The sequence below is a fragment of the Sciurus carolinensis genome, chromosome 14 (assembly GCF_902686445.1).
Source record: "Sciurus carolinensis chromosome 14, mSciCar1.2, whole genome shotgun sequence".
Taxonomy (NCBI): Eukaryota; Metazoa; Chordata; class Mammalia; order Rodentia; family Sciuridae; genus Sciurus; species Sciurus carolinensis.
Genome location: NC_062226.1, coordinates 44,295,329 through 44,316,569, shown reverse-complemented (window position 1 = coordinate 44,316,569; position 21,241 = coordinate 44,295,329). Strand labels below are relative to the sequence as shown.

Here is a 21,241-nt window from a genome sequence, read left to right as displayed (position 1 = left end):
TTGACCACCTTTCCCTACGGAAAAATAAATGGAAACAAAAATTACGTTTTTCAACATGTCAAAGCCTTCCATTCTAAAAATCTCCATTCTTCCCCATTTAGCAGGAAGTAACCAGAATAGAGACAACGCCCTGCTTCCCACAGAAAGGTCATAAAGGATTGATAGTGGGGAATCCTAACAGTGACCACTCTTTAGGAGCTGTCCTTGGCAGTTACTTTTTCTTCCTCTCCCTTTGACATTTTTGCAAGGTGACTGCCCCTTCTTAATCCTTTTGACATCTCATCTCTTTTCCCTGGTGTTCTAAATTCTAAAGAATAACCCTTTAAATGGTTAAGATGTTAACTGCTATATCATCTTTCATTAGATGTACAGAACCCAGAACATCTGGTGACCTTCAGGTAATAGGAGAATATACAATGCCCCCCTTGTTCTTTTAATTCTACGCATCAACTAAAGCAAAGCATATACACAGTGATAAGGGTTAATTTGCATAAAATAAATGTTTGTTTCTAAAGAATTATAAGAACTAATCCTAAGAGTTTGAGGTCCACTGCAATGTTCCAGAGAAGAAGGAAAAAGGGAACACATACCCTGGATGTAAAGACCTCCCTCAGGCTGGGGTTTTACCTCAGCGGTAGAGCACTTGCCTAGCCTGTGTGAGGCACTGGGTTCCACCCTCAGCACCACAAACAAATAAATAAATAAAGGTATTGTGTCCATCTACAACTAAAAAATACTTTTAAAAAAAAATAGACGTCACTCATCATATAGCCTTCCTGCCTTTGTCTTCCTATAAAAGCCCTTTATCCTCTGTATTCCCAAAGATGGAGCTTTGAGGACAGTAGTCGCCTCCATCTTTCAAGGTGCTGGATCTCAAAAAGCCTGCTTCATTCCAACCACCTCTCACCAACCAATAATTGGTTTTCAAGTGATAAGCATCCCAGACCTTAGTCTGATAAAATAGACACCAGAAATTAAATGTCTCAGCAATTTCAAAATGATGACATTAATGTGAGACACAAAGATCTTTTTTTATGACAAAAGAATTAAAGTTATCTATTTTTCTGCATGAAATTCCTCACTCAGTTCCTCTTGGTTAATTAGTAAACATGATGCCTCAATTAAGCCTGCATCATTTGAGCATGTAGAAATCACATCTGTTATGTTTTTAGATTTTGATATTCTTGTTCTTGATGTTTTCACGTCTGAAGAATCGGCATACAAATATGTGCTGCTGTCTTCTGCACTCTTAGAAAAAGATGTATCTGATACTCCTTCTGATGGATGAAAGTAAGATAGGGTTGCCAGCTCTGGGTTGATGGAGTATTGACTGTCATAACTTTTAAAACTGAAAAAAAAAGAACATAGAACAAAAAATGTTTTTAAGCATGTACATTTGTAACTCATCTTTAAAAGGTATTTATAAAAAATAAAATATAACAGAATTGGAATATAATTGTCCAATGTATTAGTTCATCAAATGATATAAATGACATAGCTTGTCTTTAATAGCAATTTTATTATATTTAATACATGTGTGGATGAAGTAGTTTTAAATCTCAAGACTAGAATTTAGAAACCAACTTACTGAAACAGTTCCAAAAATGGTGGACCATGCCTGTAATCCCAGCTATTTGGGAGGCTGAGGCAGGAGAATCACAAGTTCCAGGCTAGCCTGGGCAACTGAGCAAGACTGTGTCTCAAAATAAAAAATAAAAAGGGCTGGAGTATAGCTCAGTGGTAAAATGTCCCTGGATTCAATCACCAATACCACTAAATAAAAGAAAAAATATTTTTTTAAAAATTAAAGATTAAAAAGAAACACGTAAAATGACAGATCAAGAGATTTAAATACTTTGCATCAGAGAGTTTTAATGGACTAAAGAAATACGTAATTCATCTAAAATACAACAATCAAAAGAATTACTGTTAACCGTGACCATTAAGCAATTGTTAGGATTTTTGAAAATAATCTGTTACAAGGTGTGAAAGAAATTTTTAAAAAACAATCCCCTTATCAGGTTTTTGTTGAATTTAATTTATTTTTATGAGAAAAGAACAAATGGATAAACCTCAAAGTATAAATGAGACAGAGGATTTGCTTTTCTTAAGAGTGTTGGGCAAGGCTTGCTCGAATGAAAAAATGTTAGACCCTAAGATGATAAGCTATCTAGAAGGGAATATATAGCCCTATTGCTGATGATTTAAAATATTGGGGAGATGGCCCCATGCTCCTTTGGAATAGGGGAAATGGACTCAAACTGAAAGCCCAATAGCTCCATTATTTGGGCATTACATTATACTAACAATTTACTCAGGACAGGATGGACTGAGCTTGGTAGCACGCATCAGTTATGAACACTGCAGATGTTGGCAGGCTTACCTCAGCTGCTTAAGTTTGTACAGTGTGGCACTACAGAACGCCAGGAGAGTGACAAATAGGAAAAGGGTCATCAACGAGATGCCCAGCATTAATTTGATCTTGATTTCCTCTAGCTCTGATGATTTGCTTCTTTTTGTAGAGTTGAAATCAGATTCTGACAGGAAAGAAAGAAAATAGAATGGAGAAGAATGGATTCTTGATGTTTTCCTGGAGGATTTGAATGGTAGAAGATGCAGAGAGGCCCCCGCCACCCACAGATCCACTGCTCATTCTCCTACCACATGCAGTGCAGAGAGAAGGCTCCTTCCCACGTCAGGCACTCCTTCCTCTTTAACCTTCATAGCACTCTTGAAGGAGCTGTCCTTAGCTCCATTTTACAGGATCTCAGCAGTTCATGAATTTTCCCATTGCACACAGCTAGTAAGTGGCAGAGTCTGGCTTGAAACCCAGGTTACCAGATGTCAAAATGTATATGCAGCAGATTTTCTCCCTGACTTTACTAGAAACCAGTTTAAGTAATCTATCATCCCTGAAGAGATGATTATTAATATGATTAATGTATGTGCAAGGAACTAGTGCTTCAGAAGAGAAGAGTGATGTTCTGCTGTTGCAACATGTAGTGGTTGTTCTTTGAAATAGAATGATGATGTATGCAGGCCTTCTCATTGAGGTTTCAGGGCTGTTTGCCTTTAATTACTGAGATAATTAAATCTGGTGTACTTGACATTGCATCAAGAAATGCAAACAACATTTTTAACTTGGTAAAATAAGTTAAATCAAAGGATGATGTCAAGAATGTTATTAAAACTAGCAATGGAACTTTAGATTACATACAGGGAAATGAGAGGGAGGGGGTATGAAAAATAGTGGAATGAGACAGACAGCATTACCCTATGTACATGTATGATTACATGAATGGTATGAATCTACATTGTGCACAACAAAAGAAACGATATGATGTACCCCATTTGTGCACAATGAATCAAAATGCAACCTGTAAAACATTAAAAAATAATATATATTGCAAAAAAAAACCCCAAAACTAGTAATGAAAAGGCCTCTTTACTGCCAGATCATATCTTTTCCTGAATATTCATCTGACTTAATAAACTTTATTGAATGACTTTAGATGACCAGGTTATCACTTATTCCCTTTATCACAGTTCCTCCCACCCCCATTCCAAATGTTCCAAGGGTCTTCCTTGTACATAATAGTTAATAAGCAATGACAAATTCCCATGGTTAAACTCTCTGAATGTAAAACTTAAAATGGTCAAAGTGTGATCTTAGACCATGTGGAAGGAAATGTATAGCGCAGTCAATGTCTGTTAGGGAGTTTGAGACCAATTATTTGGAGAGTAATCCAACAAATTGTTAAAATGGACAATTCTCCTAAGTTGTGTTTCTGCCTCCTGAAAGGGTCTTTATAAAGAGGTTTGTTCATAGTACATTTATCAAGGTCATAGTCAGAAACAGAGAAGAGTTTGGAATTCCTAATCACTGAAATAGCCAGTTACAGGTGTGAGCAGATTTTTGCTCTGAGCATCAGTTTCGTTCTCTAAAAAATGGAGATAAAATCCCCAGCACCGCAAAAAAAAAAAAAAAAAAAAAAAAAAAAAAAGGAGATAAAATCAACTTCACGGAGTTGCTGTGAGGACTGACATAATAATGCAGCAAAAGGACAAGAACACTCAGTTTGTTTTTAGTAAATGACAGAAAATCAATCAAGCAACATTTAATCACTTCAATAAAGGAAGAGAAATGACAAGGCATTTCTAAAATGACCCAGTATTAGTGATCCCTGTGTATAACATTTCTAAACAAAAAAGACTCACTCTATTTTCTTGAAGTACCACAAGGCAAATGGCGACATTCTTCAAATAATTCAGTACAGAACTGAAGTGACAGGTCTTGGATTTATCACCAGATAATTTCTTTTTCCACCATTTTTTGTAGGACAGGCATTCAGGGGAAAATTAACACATTGCTTTTTCATGAAAGTGTCTATTTGAATGAGGAGTTGTTTTAAAAAAATGCAATTACTCCATTAATTTTAAGTGTATTTAGCAACAGGAAGTCATTCCTTACTGGCGAGAGGGTGCCATAGTATAGTCACTCTACAGGACAGTTTGGTAGTTTCTTACAAAACTAAGTTGTGTATAATATTTCAATGGTGTACACAGAATATTGTACATTTGTCAAAACCCAAAGAACTGTACAATACAAAGTGTGAACCTTAATGTGAACTATGAACTTTAGTCAATCATACTGTATCAATCTTACTTCAGGAACTTTAACAAATGTGACACACCAATGCAAGATGTTAATAATAGGGGAAACTGAAGGCAGGTAGGATGTGGGACCTCTCTGTACTTTAAGCTAAATTTTGCCTTAAACCTAAAATTCCTCTGCAATTGAACCTTCATTTTTTAAAAAAAGACTGCATTCTCTGTATTTTCACTCACCTATTACTCTATTTTGTTTCTCTGGTTCAGGAATAGAAGCTATGAAGCAGTCATCTGCAAACTGGTAACTGGAGAAGAATATTCAGGAACCGTAACTCTCCTAAAACAGGAAATGTCCTCTCTCATGTGATGCTGGCCACCAGGACACCCTCCTGCATACACTACACTTTTCTAGGGAAAATAATATCACCCAGAGACACTAAAACATGTGAGTATTTGTGCATCTGTCCCATGTTCTTACCTGGAATTGGTTGAAATAATTGATCTCTATCATCCATGCTCCCTGTTGTTCCATTTATAGCTGTTAAAACAATAGATTGGTGTTATGGCAAATAGCAATCTCTAGGTAAAATTAATGTATGTGTATGATTTGTGTGTTTACATAGGAGGTAGGGCCTTTTCTCAGTATTTATGGTAGTTATGTTCTGTATAATAAACAGAACTCTAACTCTGGCTTGAAGAAAGCTTACCTAACACGTATATCTTCTCCATGAGGCACATCACTGCCTTCTTGCATTTAGGAAAATTAACTAGCCAATTTAACACTACTGTTGGGGGCCCAGCTCAAGAGATGACTGAGTGTACTTGTCAGGAGATTAAAAATATTTGAAGTTCTGCTGATATCCAAATGGCCTTGAAGATGCTGAAAATATGGATTTTTGATTGACAAAGGGATGATGGTGAGTAGATAATACAGAATATACAGAATTTGCAAACAGTGAGGATTGACAGATCAGGGTGTATTTTCAACATTTAGCATGCATAGATATCTGCGTGGTACATGTATTTATATGTAAGTATATCTACATGCACATACATTTATTTATACATGCAGGCATAGACTGGTTTGTACAGGTGTGCCTATATATTTATGATATACATACAACTTTTGTGCATGCATTTATCTTGATAGATACTTTGTATCTCTGTGTGTTTATGTGCACCCTATTGCAAACACAGAGAGGGACTATATTGTGCAGAATCTTATTTAAAACTTTAATCATGAATTAAACTGAATTACTAGATTTTAGCCTCTGTAGGAGAATAAAGCTTTTGTGGGAGTGGATCAGAAACTGTTGTCAGTACCTCTCTCGGTTTGTTTTGGTATTTACTATTACATAATATTACATTACAAAATATTGATGTATTAATTCTTACCACTAGAAGTATTTAGACTGATATTGGCTTTCTTATATAAGATTTTAGAGAACCAATTCATTTTTTTCCAGCTGCCTACTGTATGAATTTACCTCTTGCTAATATTGTCCAAAATGCAGGCACATTTGTGGTTAGTTCTGTGGGGAAAAAAAATGACAGGTAAGAAAACATTGTCTTAAATCAGACACCTAGTTCAAGACTTTAGAGAAGAGCTGTCCTGTGTTGTTACGGTTTTACAAATATTTCTTAAAGAACAATAATCTTGGCAGGAATGTAAAGTAGTGGTGTTGATTTTATAATCTCACAATCCCTCTCTAACAATAATTTAGGAAGCTGTAATGATTGACTGTAGCAAAGATACATTTATTCCTCCAGCAGGTATTGATTTTTATATTATTATTAAATTACATTTAAATATATTTGATATATTGATGTGTATATAAATATAAACTCAGATATGTAAATGTAAATATATTTATATTGATAAATGTTTTATTTTATACACTTATAAATATGTTCATTTGTGAATGTGTATTTTATGTAGATACGAACATAACACTTTTTTAAAATAAAATTTCTAAAATGCTCAGTACCTTGCCAAAAACATCTGAAACTTGCTTAGACATTTACCACTTAAAAGATTTTATAGTGACTTTAAAATGTAGTAGTATGAATTCTTTAAGCATGCAATTCCTTTACATAATGCTCAGAGTGGTGAAACTTATCATTTTAAATCATATAATGACATGATCCAGATATGAATACAGTAGAGTAGTTTTAATACTTGGTCTTTTTTTACGAACGTATTTTTCTTCAGTGATGAGTCCTTCACTTTTTGGGCTGGCCATTTTATCTAGGAAAAGGAATCAAGAATTATCAGTACTGAAAATGTTGGCTAATCATCTGTGATTAAGCATATTTTGAAGCAAAAATGCAACACAGACAAGGAGAGAGAAGAGAAGGAAGAGAAAGATGATGTTTTCTAGAAATAACTTACAGAGGGGAAAGGAGAAGGCACTGAAGAACGAGATTTTGTGGTGATGAGCTGCCTGAGGTGGGGTTAACATACCTATGACTTGAGAGAGAGGAAAAGCAGGGCACAGGGCCACAGGGCCACAGGGCCTCTAGAGGTCTGGGAGACCTACTGGCTGAGACACTTGGCTTCAAATGAAATGATACCTGCCATCCAGCCTGATTGCTGTTCAGTGTGATGACATGAAGAGGAGGCACCAGGAGTGTCCTTGTCAATTGCAAACAGAGTTTGGGATATAAGGATCTGGGACTGCACATGGGATCTGCAGGCCCATTCAGCACATATCTCAGTCTCTAATGTGTCTGTCTGGAGGTGCATCACTGAGAGAGGGTGTGGGGACAATTGTGACTGGAGGCCCATTTTCCCCCATGCAGTTGGCAAAACTGGTTAACTGCTGAATGCAGGAGCCAGTGTAAGTTCCATATGGAGTTCAAACCTTCCCAGGAGTGGGGGTTGAACAGAGAGGCAGAATAAATCCAGACTGAGCCCACAAACCCATTTCAGGCATCCTGCTGACAAGGGAGGGTGGAAAGGGAAGCCCATTACTGGAACTGATGCTGATTCAGGTGGGACTCAAATGAATGGTAAGTAATCTTTAAACTCTGCTAGGCAATCATCATCCTCTTCTTGGGAGAGGAACAGCTGGTGGCATCAGAACACCCCCTTTCCCTCCCAGCCTTAGGGACTATACTTGGGCCAGTGATCTTCAATGTTATCCAAGAGATCTCCATTGCCTGAAGGGACTGTCCTCTAGGGCATTCCTACCATGCCAGAGTGTCTCCTCTGTCACAGTCCTCTTAAACCCTTATCCCTAGCCAACTTTCTCTGACAATCCCCTGGGGGCCTGGACTGTGGGAGTACAAGTGAGGGTTTGGACATCTTTTTCTTGAATCCTGTGGTTCTCAGTAGCCCACATCCTGAGGAGTTTTGAGCTACCTGCACTGCTTGAGAGCTGGCTATCTGGATCTTGTTGCACACATCTCAAGATGTTTGCTGTGCACAAGCCAGATTCCCAGGAGGGATTATCTAATTAATGTTTGCCTTGGAAATGTCACTATCTCACAAAGTTTGGAATTGCTCAGAAATATTCCATTATTGCCAATGCTTAATTATAATTAGGTAAAAAAAAAACAACAGAAAAGAGCAAAAATGTAGGTTGAATAAGGATGCATAATTTCCTAGAATCTTCAATTCAGTTCTTTGATTTTTCTTTCCATGCAGACCCAAAATATGAGGTTTGGAATTGTAAGAGCCTCTCTGCCTTTTGAAATTATCCGGGCAATGGACATGAGCCTCAAAGGTAGAGCATGGGAGGAAGTATAAGGAAAATCCTAAGGATAACCCAGAAGTAGCTGGGTCCCTGCCTCATAGCATCTCCTATACAGGGAGAATTTTAATTTTATTTTGGAACAAAAACTTCTTTCCTACACACCACCCTCTAGTGGTTCCTTAAGGACTTTCACATGTACAACAGTGCCTTTCAGTACTTACAGTGCTTTACAGCATATCTCAGACCGGTTGTTGCTGTGACAGTTATTTCAGACTCTGTACCATGTGGATTGTTTGTGGTGAACACATCTAAAAACATAAAATTGAAAGTCTTCAGCAACCAGCTAAGTAACTTTTTTTTTTTGTTTGGTAGCGGGTATTGAACCCAGAGTTGCTTCACCACTGAGCAACATCCCCAACCCTTTTTGTATTATATTTAGAGACAGGGTCTCACTGAGTTGCTCAGGGCCTCACTAAATTGGTGAGGCTGGCTTTGAACTCATGATCCTCCTGCCTCAGCCTCCAGAGCTGCTGGGATTATAGGCAAGCACCACTGTGCCCGGCCTAAGTAACTTCTTGTTTATTAAAATTTTTTCTCACAGAATTTTTTTCCTTAAAATATATTTACTAATTTTTTAAAATTATAAAATATTTGAGTCATTTTTCATCTTCAAAGAAAGGAAGGAAGGAAGGAAGAATGAATGTGGGGAGGGACACATAGGGCACAGTAATACACAGCAGTAATCCAGCTACTTGGGAGACTGAGGTAGGAGAATCACATTTCCAGGTCAACAAGTGCTATTTAATGGGATCAAGTCTCAATATAAATAAAACAGGGATGGAGAATTAGCTCAGAGATAGAGCACCTGCTTCACATTTACAAGTCCCTACATTCAATCCCAAGTACTGCAGAAACAAAAACAAAATTAAAGTGGGACAAGGGTCAAACAGGAAATTCACATGGATAAAAGCCAAACTAGTATGTCTAAGCTGAATGACTCTAAGAAACAGTTATTGAGGAAATTCTTGGAAAAAATATGCTGGTTCAGAAGAGATGCCAAAATAGATTTGTACACATGCTATATAATCATTGTTTGTACTGATACTGTCAAAAAACAAAGAAGAAACATTCATCTGAATGTGAGACTATGGAACACTTCACCTTAAAAACCACACAGTTCAACAACAAACAATGTCTCCCACATAAACTTCCATTTACATATGTACATGAAGAATGCTACCCTAAAAGTCATCTATGGGGTTGGTTACAGTTCAGAGCTAATGAACATATTCACTCAACTGAGGGATAAAAATAAATTGGGGCAAGATGGCAAACTGAACATTTATAAACATGTGTCTCTTCTTTCCAAAATCTCATGGATGATAGAAAATTTTGAGCACACATGAATACATATGCATGTTTAATAATTAAGCAATGTCTTAATTTCCTTAAGCAGACACACACATGAAAAAGATGGTACCATAATTTTTATGGAATTCCTGAGGTACATCTATGGAAAAATAAGAAAACTGAAAAACAATCACAGGCCAACATTCCTGTTGTGAGTTAAGAAAATATAAAAATTGAAACACCCTAGTATTTCCATGGGAATAGACAGTTCAGATAAAGAACAATAAAAAGAGCAACAATGGACTCAATTTCACCTGACAATGGGATCATATCAAATGGAGTCTCACATAAGGAAAGAATCAGTGTTAGATAATCAGCTCTCCTCTTTGAAAAAATATGTTTTAACATATATTACACCATATACAAAAATAATTAGATTTAAGGCATAAGAGTTAAAAATTGGAAATGATTATAAAAGTTAAGACAATATTAACAACTTGGATTGGATAAAGCCTGACTAAGCAAGACATAAAATGTAGAAAGTATAAGGGAATTAACAGAATTGATTTTATAAAACTGGAAATTTCCTCTTTGGTTAACGATGCTTAATTTTAAAGATAAGCAATGGACTGGAAGAAAATTGTTAATACTTTTATCATAGAAACAAGATGGATATAATATACATAGAGAGCCTTTGCAAATCAATGAAAATTCAAACTTAGAGAAAAATAGACAAGAATATTAAAAGATTGTTAGATATGCATAAATTAAAATACCTACTAAATATGGAGGAAATACCAATCACAAAAGTAATTAGAGTACAAATTACAAAAGCAATACACTGTGTCACTAATCACACTCAAAATAAAATTATTTGATATTCATCGTGGTGAATTTTGGGGATGTAAATTGGTGAGTAATTTTTGTAGGGCAATTTGGGGTATCTACCAATTTTTAAAAAGATAAGCCATTTATATTCAACAATTTCAGTACATAGCTTTTAGCCAAAGAGAAATACATCCAAGTGCATATATAAGAAGAAAGTACAGTGGGAAATTGAACACAATCTAATGAGATAATTGATAGATTAATGAACATTTTACAGAATACTACTATGTATCCATTAAAAATAATGAGATAGATGTGAAAAGAGCTCAAGACTTATTAAGTTTAAAAAAGAACTTTGTATAATCTTATTTGTCTTCTGGGTATATTATGCATAAAATTTGAGAGTTTTGTTAATCAAAGTAATAGTCGAATAATTGTCAATTGTCAAATTGATTTATAGATCATGGTTGGTACAAAAAGAGGTATGTTCTGAACAGGATCTACTAGAACAGCTTTGTTCTGCATATCTATATGCAGAGGTGATCCAGAGGTCACCTAGAACTACTCCTGTCTCTGTTCCTGCTATCACACCTCTGTGAGCATTAGGATGTATTATCGCCTACAAAAAAGGAATACTGATTAACATAATAGAAAACAATAGTACAAATTATGATTATAATTTTAAAAGACATATATATATATATCTTCATCATTTTTCTATTTTTTTAATCTTTTTTTGGTTAATGTGAATAAAGACAGGAATATTATATTGATCTTAGTCTTAAGTTTCAATAATAATTTCTTATGAACTTTTCATATTTTAGAATAGTACACCTTATAACAACATGGAAAGGAAACCCATGTAAAGTAGTGATGAGTTATAAACTGAATTTCAATGGACCTTGCAAACACCTAGAAGTCATCTTGTTATAGGTTGAATTGTGTCCATACCCAGTCCCCCACACCCCACCCCAAAAAAGACCATGCTGAAGTCTTAACTCCTGGTACCTCAGGATGTAGCCTTATTTGGAAACAGGGTTGTTGAAGATGTCATTAAGATGAAGACCACTGCAGTAGGGTGAGCTGGTAAGCAGATGGCTGATGTCCTGACAAGGAGGAGGAAGTGTGCACACAGAGACAGGAAGAACACCCTGTGAAGAGGGTGAGGCAGAGACTGAAGAGAGATCCTGCCACAAGCCCAGGCACACTGGGACTGCAGGAGCTGGAAGAGGCAAAGAGGGATCCTCCCCTGGTGGCTTTGGGGAGAACCTTTACTTGATCCACTACCACTTGGATTTTGGATGTCCAACCCCCAGAACCATGGCAGAAGAGATTTCCACTGTTTTGAGCCTCTGAGGACTCACTGTGGTATTTTGTTTCACAAGCCTTGGGGAACCAATACACACGTCTGGATACGTTTTGCTTAACTCACCATCAAATCAGGTCAGATTTGACTAATGTGAGTAAGTAGCCACAATGCTGTGATGAACCACAGTAGCTAGAATAATCATCAGGAGAACCCTGGCAAACTTCCAGCATCTCAGTAAATACACTGTAGGAAAATAAGGATTTTACATGCTAAAAAGTGTATATGGTAAATCAGAATTTAAGAAGTAGGAAACCAAATGATGATGGGTATTTAGAAAGGGGAGTTAAGGCAAATCAAAGCTATAAAAATCTGTTGTTGCAGTTTTTTTATACATTGCTATTAACTTAAAAGTCTTACATTGTTTTATGTCTTTATAATAATTGCCAGTTTTCTCATTAGCAGGAGTATTGTCCATATTTGGTTCTTCATTTTGTATAAATGGAATAGTTTCAGAATTTTTATCTTCTTCATTTATGGCAATATTATTATCCACATTTTCATCTTCTTTATAATAATAATCTTCATCAGAAGAATTTGTGTCAGGGAACTCTAAAAAATATACAACACAACATCAATCAGAAATGTGTGGATTACCTTTGCTACTTTGTTTTTCTCACTGCAATATTTCACCATTTGAGAGAGAAGTTTAAAATCTAAGTTGTGCCATATTGCCCAATAAACTTTACATCATCCTATAGAAATCTGCCACATACCAGTGTTCCATGGTCAAGGGTCATCTTCACATCTACCATTCTGTGATATTTGAAATGTTTACTCACCTTCCGTGTTGGGTTTCAAATTGTTAATCCCTGAGGGAAAAAACCCAGATAAAAAAATAAATAACATAAAACCCATTGGGAAATTGTTGTGATTTATTCAGTGATCTGTGGCTTCTCCTCAGAACTTCCTTCCTGTGTCACAGGAGGTCCTAAGACTAACTAGAACATTATGATATCACTGCCCATGGGAGTCAGAATCCTGGAGAGCGTTCCCCAGAGCTTTGTGACTCCATCTCCATATTATTTCATCTTTGGCACTAAAATGGATTTTAGGTTTTTTGTTTCAAATAAACTATTATAAGAGTTTCTTTGAAAGTTAATAAATATGTTTTCAAGAAAGCATGTTAATTATTGTTTCCTGCATTTTATAGTAAAATGAGAAGAGACCATTTTGGTTTTATTACAATTACAATATGTTCTTTGGGTAAGTGCAATCAAAATCGGTGCTAAAAACTAGACAGAAAAAGCAAGATTCAATCCAAATGCCCTGCAAGTTCTGCTTCATGGAATGTTTGACAATAATTCCTTAGGAAAATTTTATGAAACTCTTCACTTTTGGATTCTGAAGCCTAGATCCTAGATAAAATAAATTTGTTTTGTTTCCTATATTTCTATTAACAAAATCCATATTTTACTTCACATACAGATTGAGAAAGGGATTTGAAATTTAAATGGTCAGAAGAGGACTTAGGAATAAATCATATCTTCATGGATGATTCATATATCATTCATACATTGTTCATATACTAGCTCAAGTAATAAGCCATCAAGACAAGAAGGAAATGGACTCAATTTTTCTTCATGGAATTTAAGGCTCACCTATCTTCCCATCTCTCAGTTTTAGCTACTGTTCTTGAGAGCTTCTCAATACTCAGAGGCATTTGTCATCAAAATACCACAAGTATCAGGAAAACACAACATGACTGTGAAAGGACTTGAAAGGTTTTTCAGTGCAGAGAAAGCTCACAAATTAAGTCCAACCTTTGGTCCTTTCCTGAAGGTGTCCGGTGACCTGGAGAGTGGACTCAGCAGAGGAGGAAGAAGCAGAGGGGACTTGTCAAAGGGAAAAGATGTCAGGCAAGCCAGGCTCAGCATGGAAGCCTTAGTCAACCAAAGGCAAGGGGACCCATGGGTAGCCCTGGACCCTTTCACTCATTGTCTTGTGAAAGCAGGGAGGAGGGAAAGAATGTAAACAGAGAGCTGGCAGGCCTTTGGAGGACTTTCCTGTGGTATCTTTCTAGGCTGCACCCTAGGAAAGGAGAGAAACCTGAAGCAAGCATGCCCCATGGGGCTGCAAACCACCACAGGGCTTTGGAGGACACAGCCAAAAGAAGCTTGGTAAAGCACAGAATTTCCCAGGCAGAGGGGTGGCATTTGATGGAACCACCAGCTGGACCTGGTGGAACACAGGAGAAAGAGCCAGCTGGAGACAGTTTGACCACTGTGTGTCCAAATCTGCACAGTGTGTGCAAGTACTTAGTAAATGGGTGAAGAGCACACTCTGCTTAGTTCAGGAAGAACTCAAGTGACAAAAGTCAACTTTGCATTTTTTTTTTTTTTTTTTGGGTGCTGGGGATCGAACCCAGGACCTTGTGCTTGCAAGGCAAACACTCTACCGACTGAGCTATCTCCCCAGCCCCTCAACTTTGCATTTTTGAGCACAAAAGAGAATTTTCTTGTTTCACCCTATATTCCTCCCTCTGCTGGTTAAGCCATTCAGTTTGTGGAAGTGTGTTCTGGCAGCCCTAACCGACTAATACAACAGAGAAAACTTTTGAGTTACTGGGAAAAGATTATGGAAACTAATATTGAATGTGTCTTCTCTGAATGTTATGATTTTGACCTGTAATTAGTCTTTCCATAAATGTAGATAGACTATTACTCAATATGTTAGAGACTTCTCTCTAAAGGAGTATGTTCATTTTCTTTATGATAAACTATATTTTAATTCTTTAAAGAAAAACTTAAGAAGGCATTGTTAGTGCCCAGAAAGTTTTTAGATTATATTTTCTTATCTATGCCTTGCTTTATTTTCTGTATGATTTCATGTTTCTTGACCACATCTGTTATAAACCTCTCCATTATTTCTGTGTCTTCTTCTACAATATCACTGGGCTCAGAGTAAGATAACTTATGTGAGTCCTTAGCTCCATTACTTCCTACCCATACAATCATGGACTAATTACCTCTTCTCTGACTCTGAATTTGCTCATCTGGAAAATGGGAAAATTAAATTTCTTAGAAAGTAGATTCTTAAAATATCTCTTGGGTTGAATTTACCTGAATTTGCCATACACTTATGAACTAAAAGTGGCAAGATTTTCATATCTATTGGGTTGAATTTACTTACTAAATATGTCATGTATATAACAACTAGGAGTGGTAAGATTTTCACATTTTTTTATATATATGGTGAGGATTGAATTCAGGATTACTGTACCCCTGGTTTACATATTCAGTTGTTTTAAAAGTTTTCAATTTTGAGACAGGGTCTCACTTATTTGCCGAGGCTAGCTTAAGGTTGAATTCCTCCTACCTCAGCCTCCAGAGTAGCTGATATTACAGGTGTGTGCCACCACACTCAGCTCATATACCTTTTGTTAAGAGGTAGAGTATACCTGTACCTTACAAGTAGAATAGGCAAAGAAGTTGAAGACATATAAAATTTCAGAAATAAGATAATGTTCCAAAATAGTTCACAACATAATTTCAAAGAACGTCAATTTAGTCATCCTTACCTTTAAAATAATTCATTAAATGCAGATAAATTCTACAAGATCTCAATTAGTTGGTATGACCCATGAACATAAGCCACAAGGCCTTCCTTAATATATTAATTTGAATATTATTTTCCTTAAATCTGAATAATAATTTCACACACTACATAAAATAGAATAAATGATTAACTCCAACCTTGTAATTTTATAAATCTAAGAATAATGAACTCCATTTCATCAAAATGGTCAAGGAACAGAGCTTGTATAACTATTTCAGTTAATTCAAGTTACCATATCATAGAGGATTTTTAATTTTCAAAGAGCAAAAATATCTTGGTAAAATTCAAGGACCCTCTTTTGAATAGAAGGTAATCTCTTTTCTCTCTTTGTGGCACTGTCAGGAATTTATAGTGCCCCGTGGATTCTCAACTTTTGTGTGCTCATTTAGAATATTGAACCCCTGCTTATGACTAGAATGCAGAGTAATAACTGTATTTCTAGAGCATGACACTGTGAAGGGATGCCACTTTTACAACAATATCACACCAGATTGTGATTTGCAAATTATAAGCAGATCTTCCCATTTGCTGACTTTGATGAAGCAAGCTGCCATTTGGGCAGATCCATGTGGCAAGACACAGAGTGTTCTCCAGAACCAGGAGTTAACAAGCAACTGAGGCCCTCAGTCTAACGGCCCTCAAGGGACTGATTTCTGCCAGAGGATTCGTTGGTTTAGAAGTGGATCTTTCCCAGATGATAGTAGCCTTCTAAAAGATCCTGAAACAGGGCACAGCTAAACCATAACCAGATTCCTGAACTCCAGAAGCAATGAGATACTAAATCTGTATTATTTTAAGTCAGTAAATCTATTATAATTTATTACACAGTCATAGTATCAGTTTGATATAGTGGCACTCAGATGGATGTAAGTAAGTCCTATAGTGGTCAAAGTCAAGGGAGCACATTAGGTGCTCTAATAAATGCAAATTTCTAGGTCCTACTCTGGGATTCTTAGTAATTCTTGGGCAAGGTCCAGCAACCTACCTCCCCCCACACCCCCCGTGCTGGGGATTGAACCTGGGGCCTCCTGCTTGCGAGGTAAGCACTCTACCAACTGAGTTATATCCCTAGCCCCACAACCTACCTTTTTAACCAGCACCTCTGTGATTTTAAGACAGGTAACCAGCCCTCTCATTACATCTTGAGGAAAATTTATATGATTATTATGGTTACTATATGGCATTTAACTGTTTATAAACAAATATTCCTAAAAGCCAAGAATCACTTTTGGGATCCACCCATACATGAGGGTAAGATTCATTATTCCTGATTTTTACAAAGATCTAATGGAGACTGTTATTTTAGCCAGCCTTTTCACTGCTGTGGCCAAAAGATCTGACAATGTGTTAGTCAGGGTTCTCTAGAGGAATGGAATCAACAGGAAGTATGATTATAAAAAGGGGATCTATTAGATTGACTTACACAACCAGAAGCTGGATAGTCCACAATGGCTGTCTGTAGGCTAGAGAGCTGGAAGACCCAGTAGCTGCTCAGTCCAAGAGGAGGAACCCCCACAAGAAGAAGGATCAACAGTGCTACCCTAGTCCAAGACCAAGGCTTCTGGAAACTACCTGGAGAATCACTGGCAGAGTTCGCTTTGGAAGAGTGAAGAAGTAAGAGTCTGATATCCTCAGATGATTGAAGCAGCAATCAAGAACCCCGTTCAAGAAGAATCAATAAACATGAATGTGTATGTATTATTGTAGTAAGATGATTTTAATTCTTCAGGATAAATATCAAGGAGTGGCATAGCTGCATCATATGGTGGTTCATGCTGAATCTCTTGAGGAAACTCCATACTGATTTCCACAGTAGTTATACTAACCCACAATCCCACCAACAGTGTAAAACCATTCATTTTTCTCCACATCCTCTCCAGCATTTATTGTTTTTTGTATTTTTGATGACTACTATTCTGACTGGTATAAGATGAAATTTCAGTGTAGTTTTGATTTACATTCCCTTAATCGTTAATGATGTTGAACATTTTTTTCATGCATCTGTTGGCCATTTGTATTTCTTCTTTTGCCTGTTTATTAATTAGGTTATTTTATTTTTGGTTTAAAGATTTTTTTGAGTTCTTTATGTTTTTTAGATATTAATCCTGTGTCAAAAGAGTAGCTAGCAAAATCTTCTCCCATTCTGTAGTTTCTTTTTTTACATTCCTAATTGTTTCTTTTGCTATGAAGAAGCTTTTTAATTTTATGCCATCTCACTTATTAACTCTTGGCATTATTTCCTGAGCTTTGGGGTCCTATTGAGAAAGTCGTTGCCTATGCCTATATGCTGGAGTGTTAACCGGGTTTTCTTCTAGGAGTTACAGTTTCTGGTCTTATTCCTAGGTGTTTGATCCATTTTAGTTGATTTTTGTTTAGGGTAACAAATAGTGTCTAGTTTCATTCTTCCACATTTCCAGCACCATTTGTTTAAAAGTCTGGTTTTCTCCAATGAATGCAATGTACATTTTTTGGCAACTTTGTCAAGGATGGGATTACTGTAGATATATGGGTTTGTCTTTTATTCTGTACTGTTGGTCTATGTGTCTGTTTTTATGCTGGTACCATGCAGTTTTTTGGTACAATAGCTCTTTAGTATAATTTGAAGTCAGGTATTGTGATATCTCCAGCATTGCTTTTTTTGGGGGGTGGGGGGGTGGGGGTAAAATTGCTTTGGGCTATTCTGGGTTTTTTATTCTTCCAAGTGAATTTTAGGATAAATTCTTTTAGTTCTGTGAAGAATGTCATTGCTATTTTGATAGGGATTTCATCAAATGTATATATTGCTTTTGGTAGTATGCCACTTTAACAATATTAATTCTGCCTATCCATGAACATGGGAGGTCTTTTCATCTTCAGAGGTCTTCAATTTTTTTCTTCAGTGTTCTATAGTTTTTATTGTAGAGATATTACTCCTCCTTTGTTAGACTTATTCCTTTTTTGTTTTTGTTTTTTGTTTCATTTTTTTGAGGCTATTGTGAATGGAATTGTTTTCCTGATTTCTTTCTCAACTGATTCATTGTATGTAGGAAAGATATTGATTTTTTTATGTTGATTTTGTAACCTGCTACTTTGCCAAATTTGTTTATAAGCCCTAATAGTCTTTTGGTGGAGTTTTTTGGATCTTCTAGGTATAGGTGTAGCATCTGCAAACAGTGACAATTTGACTTCTTCTTTACTTATTGTTATCCTTTTTGTTTTCTTCTCTCGCATAATTGTTCTGGCTAGAATTTCTATCATTATATTCAACAGGAGTACTGAGAGTGGACATCCTTGCCTTGTACCAGGTTTAAAAGTAAATGCTTTCAGTTTTTCCCCCATTTGCTATGAGATTGACTTTGGGTTTTTCATATATAGCCTTTATCATGTTGAAGTAGGTTCCTTCCATCCCTAGTTTCTTCAGTGTTTTTATCATGATTGGGTGCTAAATTTTGTCAAAGGCTTTCTCTGCATCCATTGAGATGACTTAGTGATTTTGTCTTTTATTCTATTTATGTAATGAATTACATTGATTGTTTTATGTGTGTTGAACCATCCTTGTATTTCTGTAATAAAATAAACTTGGTTGTGATATTCACTATTCTTAATATGTGGTTGAACACAATTTGCTAGTATTTTATAAAGATTTTTGCATCTACATTCATCAGGAATATTGTTCTATAGTTTTCTTTCCTTGATGTGTCCTTATCTGGTTTTCTTGTGTGATTCTGGATTCACAGAACACACACAGTTTTCCATCCATTTCTATTTCATGGAATAATTGGAGGAGTACTGGCATTAGTTCTTTAAAGGTCTTATAGAATTCAGCTGAGAATTCATCTGCTCCTGGTCTTTTCTTTGTTGAAAGACTCTATTACTGCTTCTATCTCATTACAAGTTATTGGTCTATTTTGGTTCTCTATGTCTTTTTGATTCAGTTTTGAAGATTGTATTTGTGTAGAAATGTATCCATTTCTTCTAGGTTTTCCAATTTATTGGAGCATAAGTTTTCAAAATAGTACCTAATGGTCAACTGGATTTCTTTGATGTCTGTGGTGATTTCTCCTTGTTATCTCTAATTGTATTAATTTAGGTCTTCTCTCTTTTTTATTCCATTAGTTTGGCTAAGAACCTAACAATCTTGTTTATCTTTTCAAAGACCCAACTCTTCATATTATTGATCTTTTGTATTGTTTTCTATTCTTGAGTTCATTGATTTGACCCTGATCTTAGTTATTTTCTTCTTTCTACTGGTTTTGGAATTGAGTTGTTCTTCTCTTTTAAGAGCCTTGAGATACATCATTAGGTTATTTATTTGGGATCTTTCTGATTTTCTTATATAGGCACTCAACTCTAAACTTTCCTCTTAGAACTGCCTTCAGAGTGTCCCAGAGGTTATGGTATGTTCTATCACTATTCTCATTCAAGTCTAAGAATTTAAGTTTCTCCATTTATTTCTTCTGTCATTCACTAATTATTTAAAAGTGTATTGTTTGATCTCCTTGTGTTTATATAATTTCTACAGGGTTTTGTTGTGTTGATTTCTGATTTCATCACATTATGATCTGATAAGATGCAAGGAATTACACTATTTTTCTTTATTTGCTAAGAATGGATTTGTGGCCTAAAATATGTTCTATTTTGGAGAAAGTTCAGGAACTGCTGAGAAGAAAGTATATTCAACTGTCGTTCAATGAAATATTCTACAGATGTCTGTTAAGTCCATTTGATTTATAATATTTTTCATGTTAAAAAAGTCTTTAGTGAGTTTATGTCTGGAGGACCTATCTTATGGTTAGAGCTGTGTTGAAATCACCCAGTATTATTATAGTGGGGTCTATCTGAGGCTTCAATTTGAGTAGTGTCTCTTTTATGTAATTAGTTGCATACACATTTGGGTCATAAATATTTGCTATTGATATATCTTCTTGTTGGATTTTTCCCTTTATGAGTAAGAAGTGACCTTCTTTGTCTCTTCTGATGAATTATGATTTGAAGTGTGATTTGTCAGATATGAAAGTAGCTACTTCTGCTTGTTTTAGAGCTCCATGCATGTGGTATATCAATTTCTATACTTTCAATTTCAACCTGTGGCTGTCTTTGCCTGTAAGGTGCATCTCCTGCAAATGACATATAGTTGGGTCTTGTTTTTTATTCATTCTGACAGTCTATGTCTTTTAGTTGGAGAGTCGAGACCATTTACATTCAATGTTATTATACAGAGATGTTTATTAATTTCTGTCATTTTGATTCATTGATGTTTAATTTGGTACTGTTTCTCATTTTCTTAGCTATGCTTCAAATGAGATTTGTTCATTTCTGAGCTCTGGGGTTTGTTTAATTTCTTCTTTGTGGAGTATTTCTTTAAGTAATTTCTGTAGTCCTGTTTTAGTAATCATGAATCATTTTAGTTTCTGCTTATCTTGGGAGGTTTTTATTTCTTCTTCCAATTTAATGGATATTTTTGCAGGATATAGCAATCTTGGTTAATAGTTATTTCCTTTAAGGACTTGGAACTCATTATTTCAAGCTCTCCTTACTTTTAGAGTTTGTGCTAAGAATTTGGAAGTGATTCTGATTACTTTGCCTCTAAATGTGACTTGATGTTTTTCTCTTGAGGTTTTTAAAATTCTATCTGGGTTTTGCACTTTGGGAATTTTAATTATAATGTGACATAAAAAGTTTATTATCTTGTCAATGGTGTTCTGAATGCCTCTTGTCTCTGAATGTCCATCTCATTCTCAAGGTTTGGAACTTTTCTGTCAATATTTCCCTGAGGAAGTTACCCATTTCATTAGCCTACATCTCACAATCATCTTCAATTCCAGTGATTCTCAAATTTGGTCTCTTCATG

At 35.8% G+C, this 21,241-nt stretch overlaps 1 protein-coding gene across 1 annotated transcript in view; it reads right to left on the bottom strand.

Annotated features, from left to right (window-relative positions):
• Window positions 1-1,056: 1,056 nt before the first annotated feature.
• LOC124964101 (equatorin-like) overlaps window positions 1,057-21,241 on the bottom strand; it is a 33,751-nt gene continuing 13,566 nt past the window's right edge. The window contains 7 exon segments of the mRNA XM_047524008.1: window positions 1,057-1,348; window positions 2,384-2,537; window positions 5,090-5,149; window positions 6,099-6,143; window positions 8,531-8,617; window positions 12,214-12,405; window positions 12,636-12,665. Of these exon segments, the coding sequence (XP_047379964.1) occupies window positions 1,057-1,348; window positions 2,384-2,537; window positions 5,090-5,149; window positions 6,099-6,143; window positions 8,531-8,617; window positions 12,214-12,405; window positions 12,636-12,665 (860 nt within the window).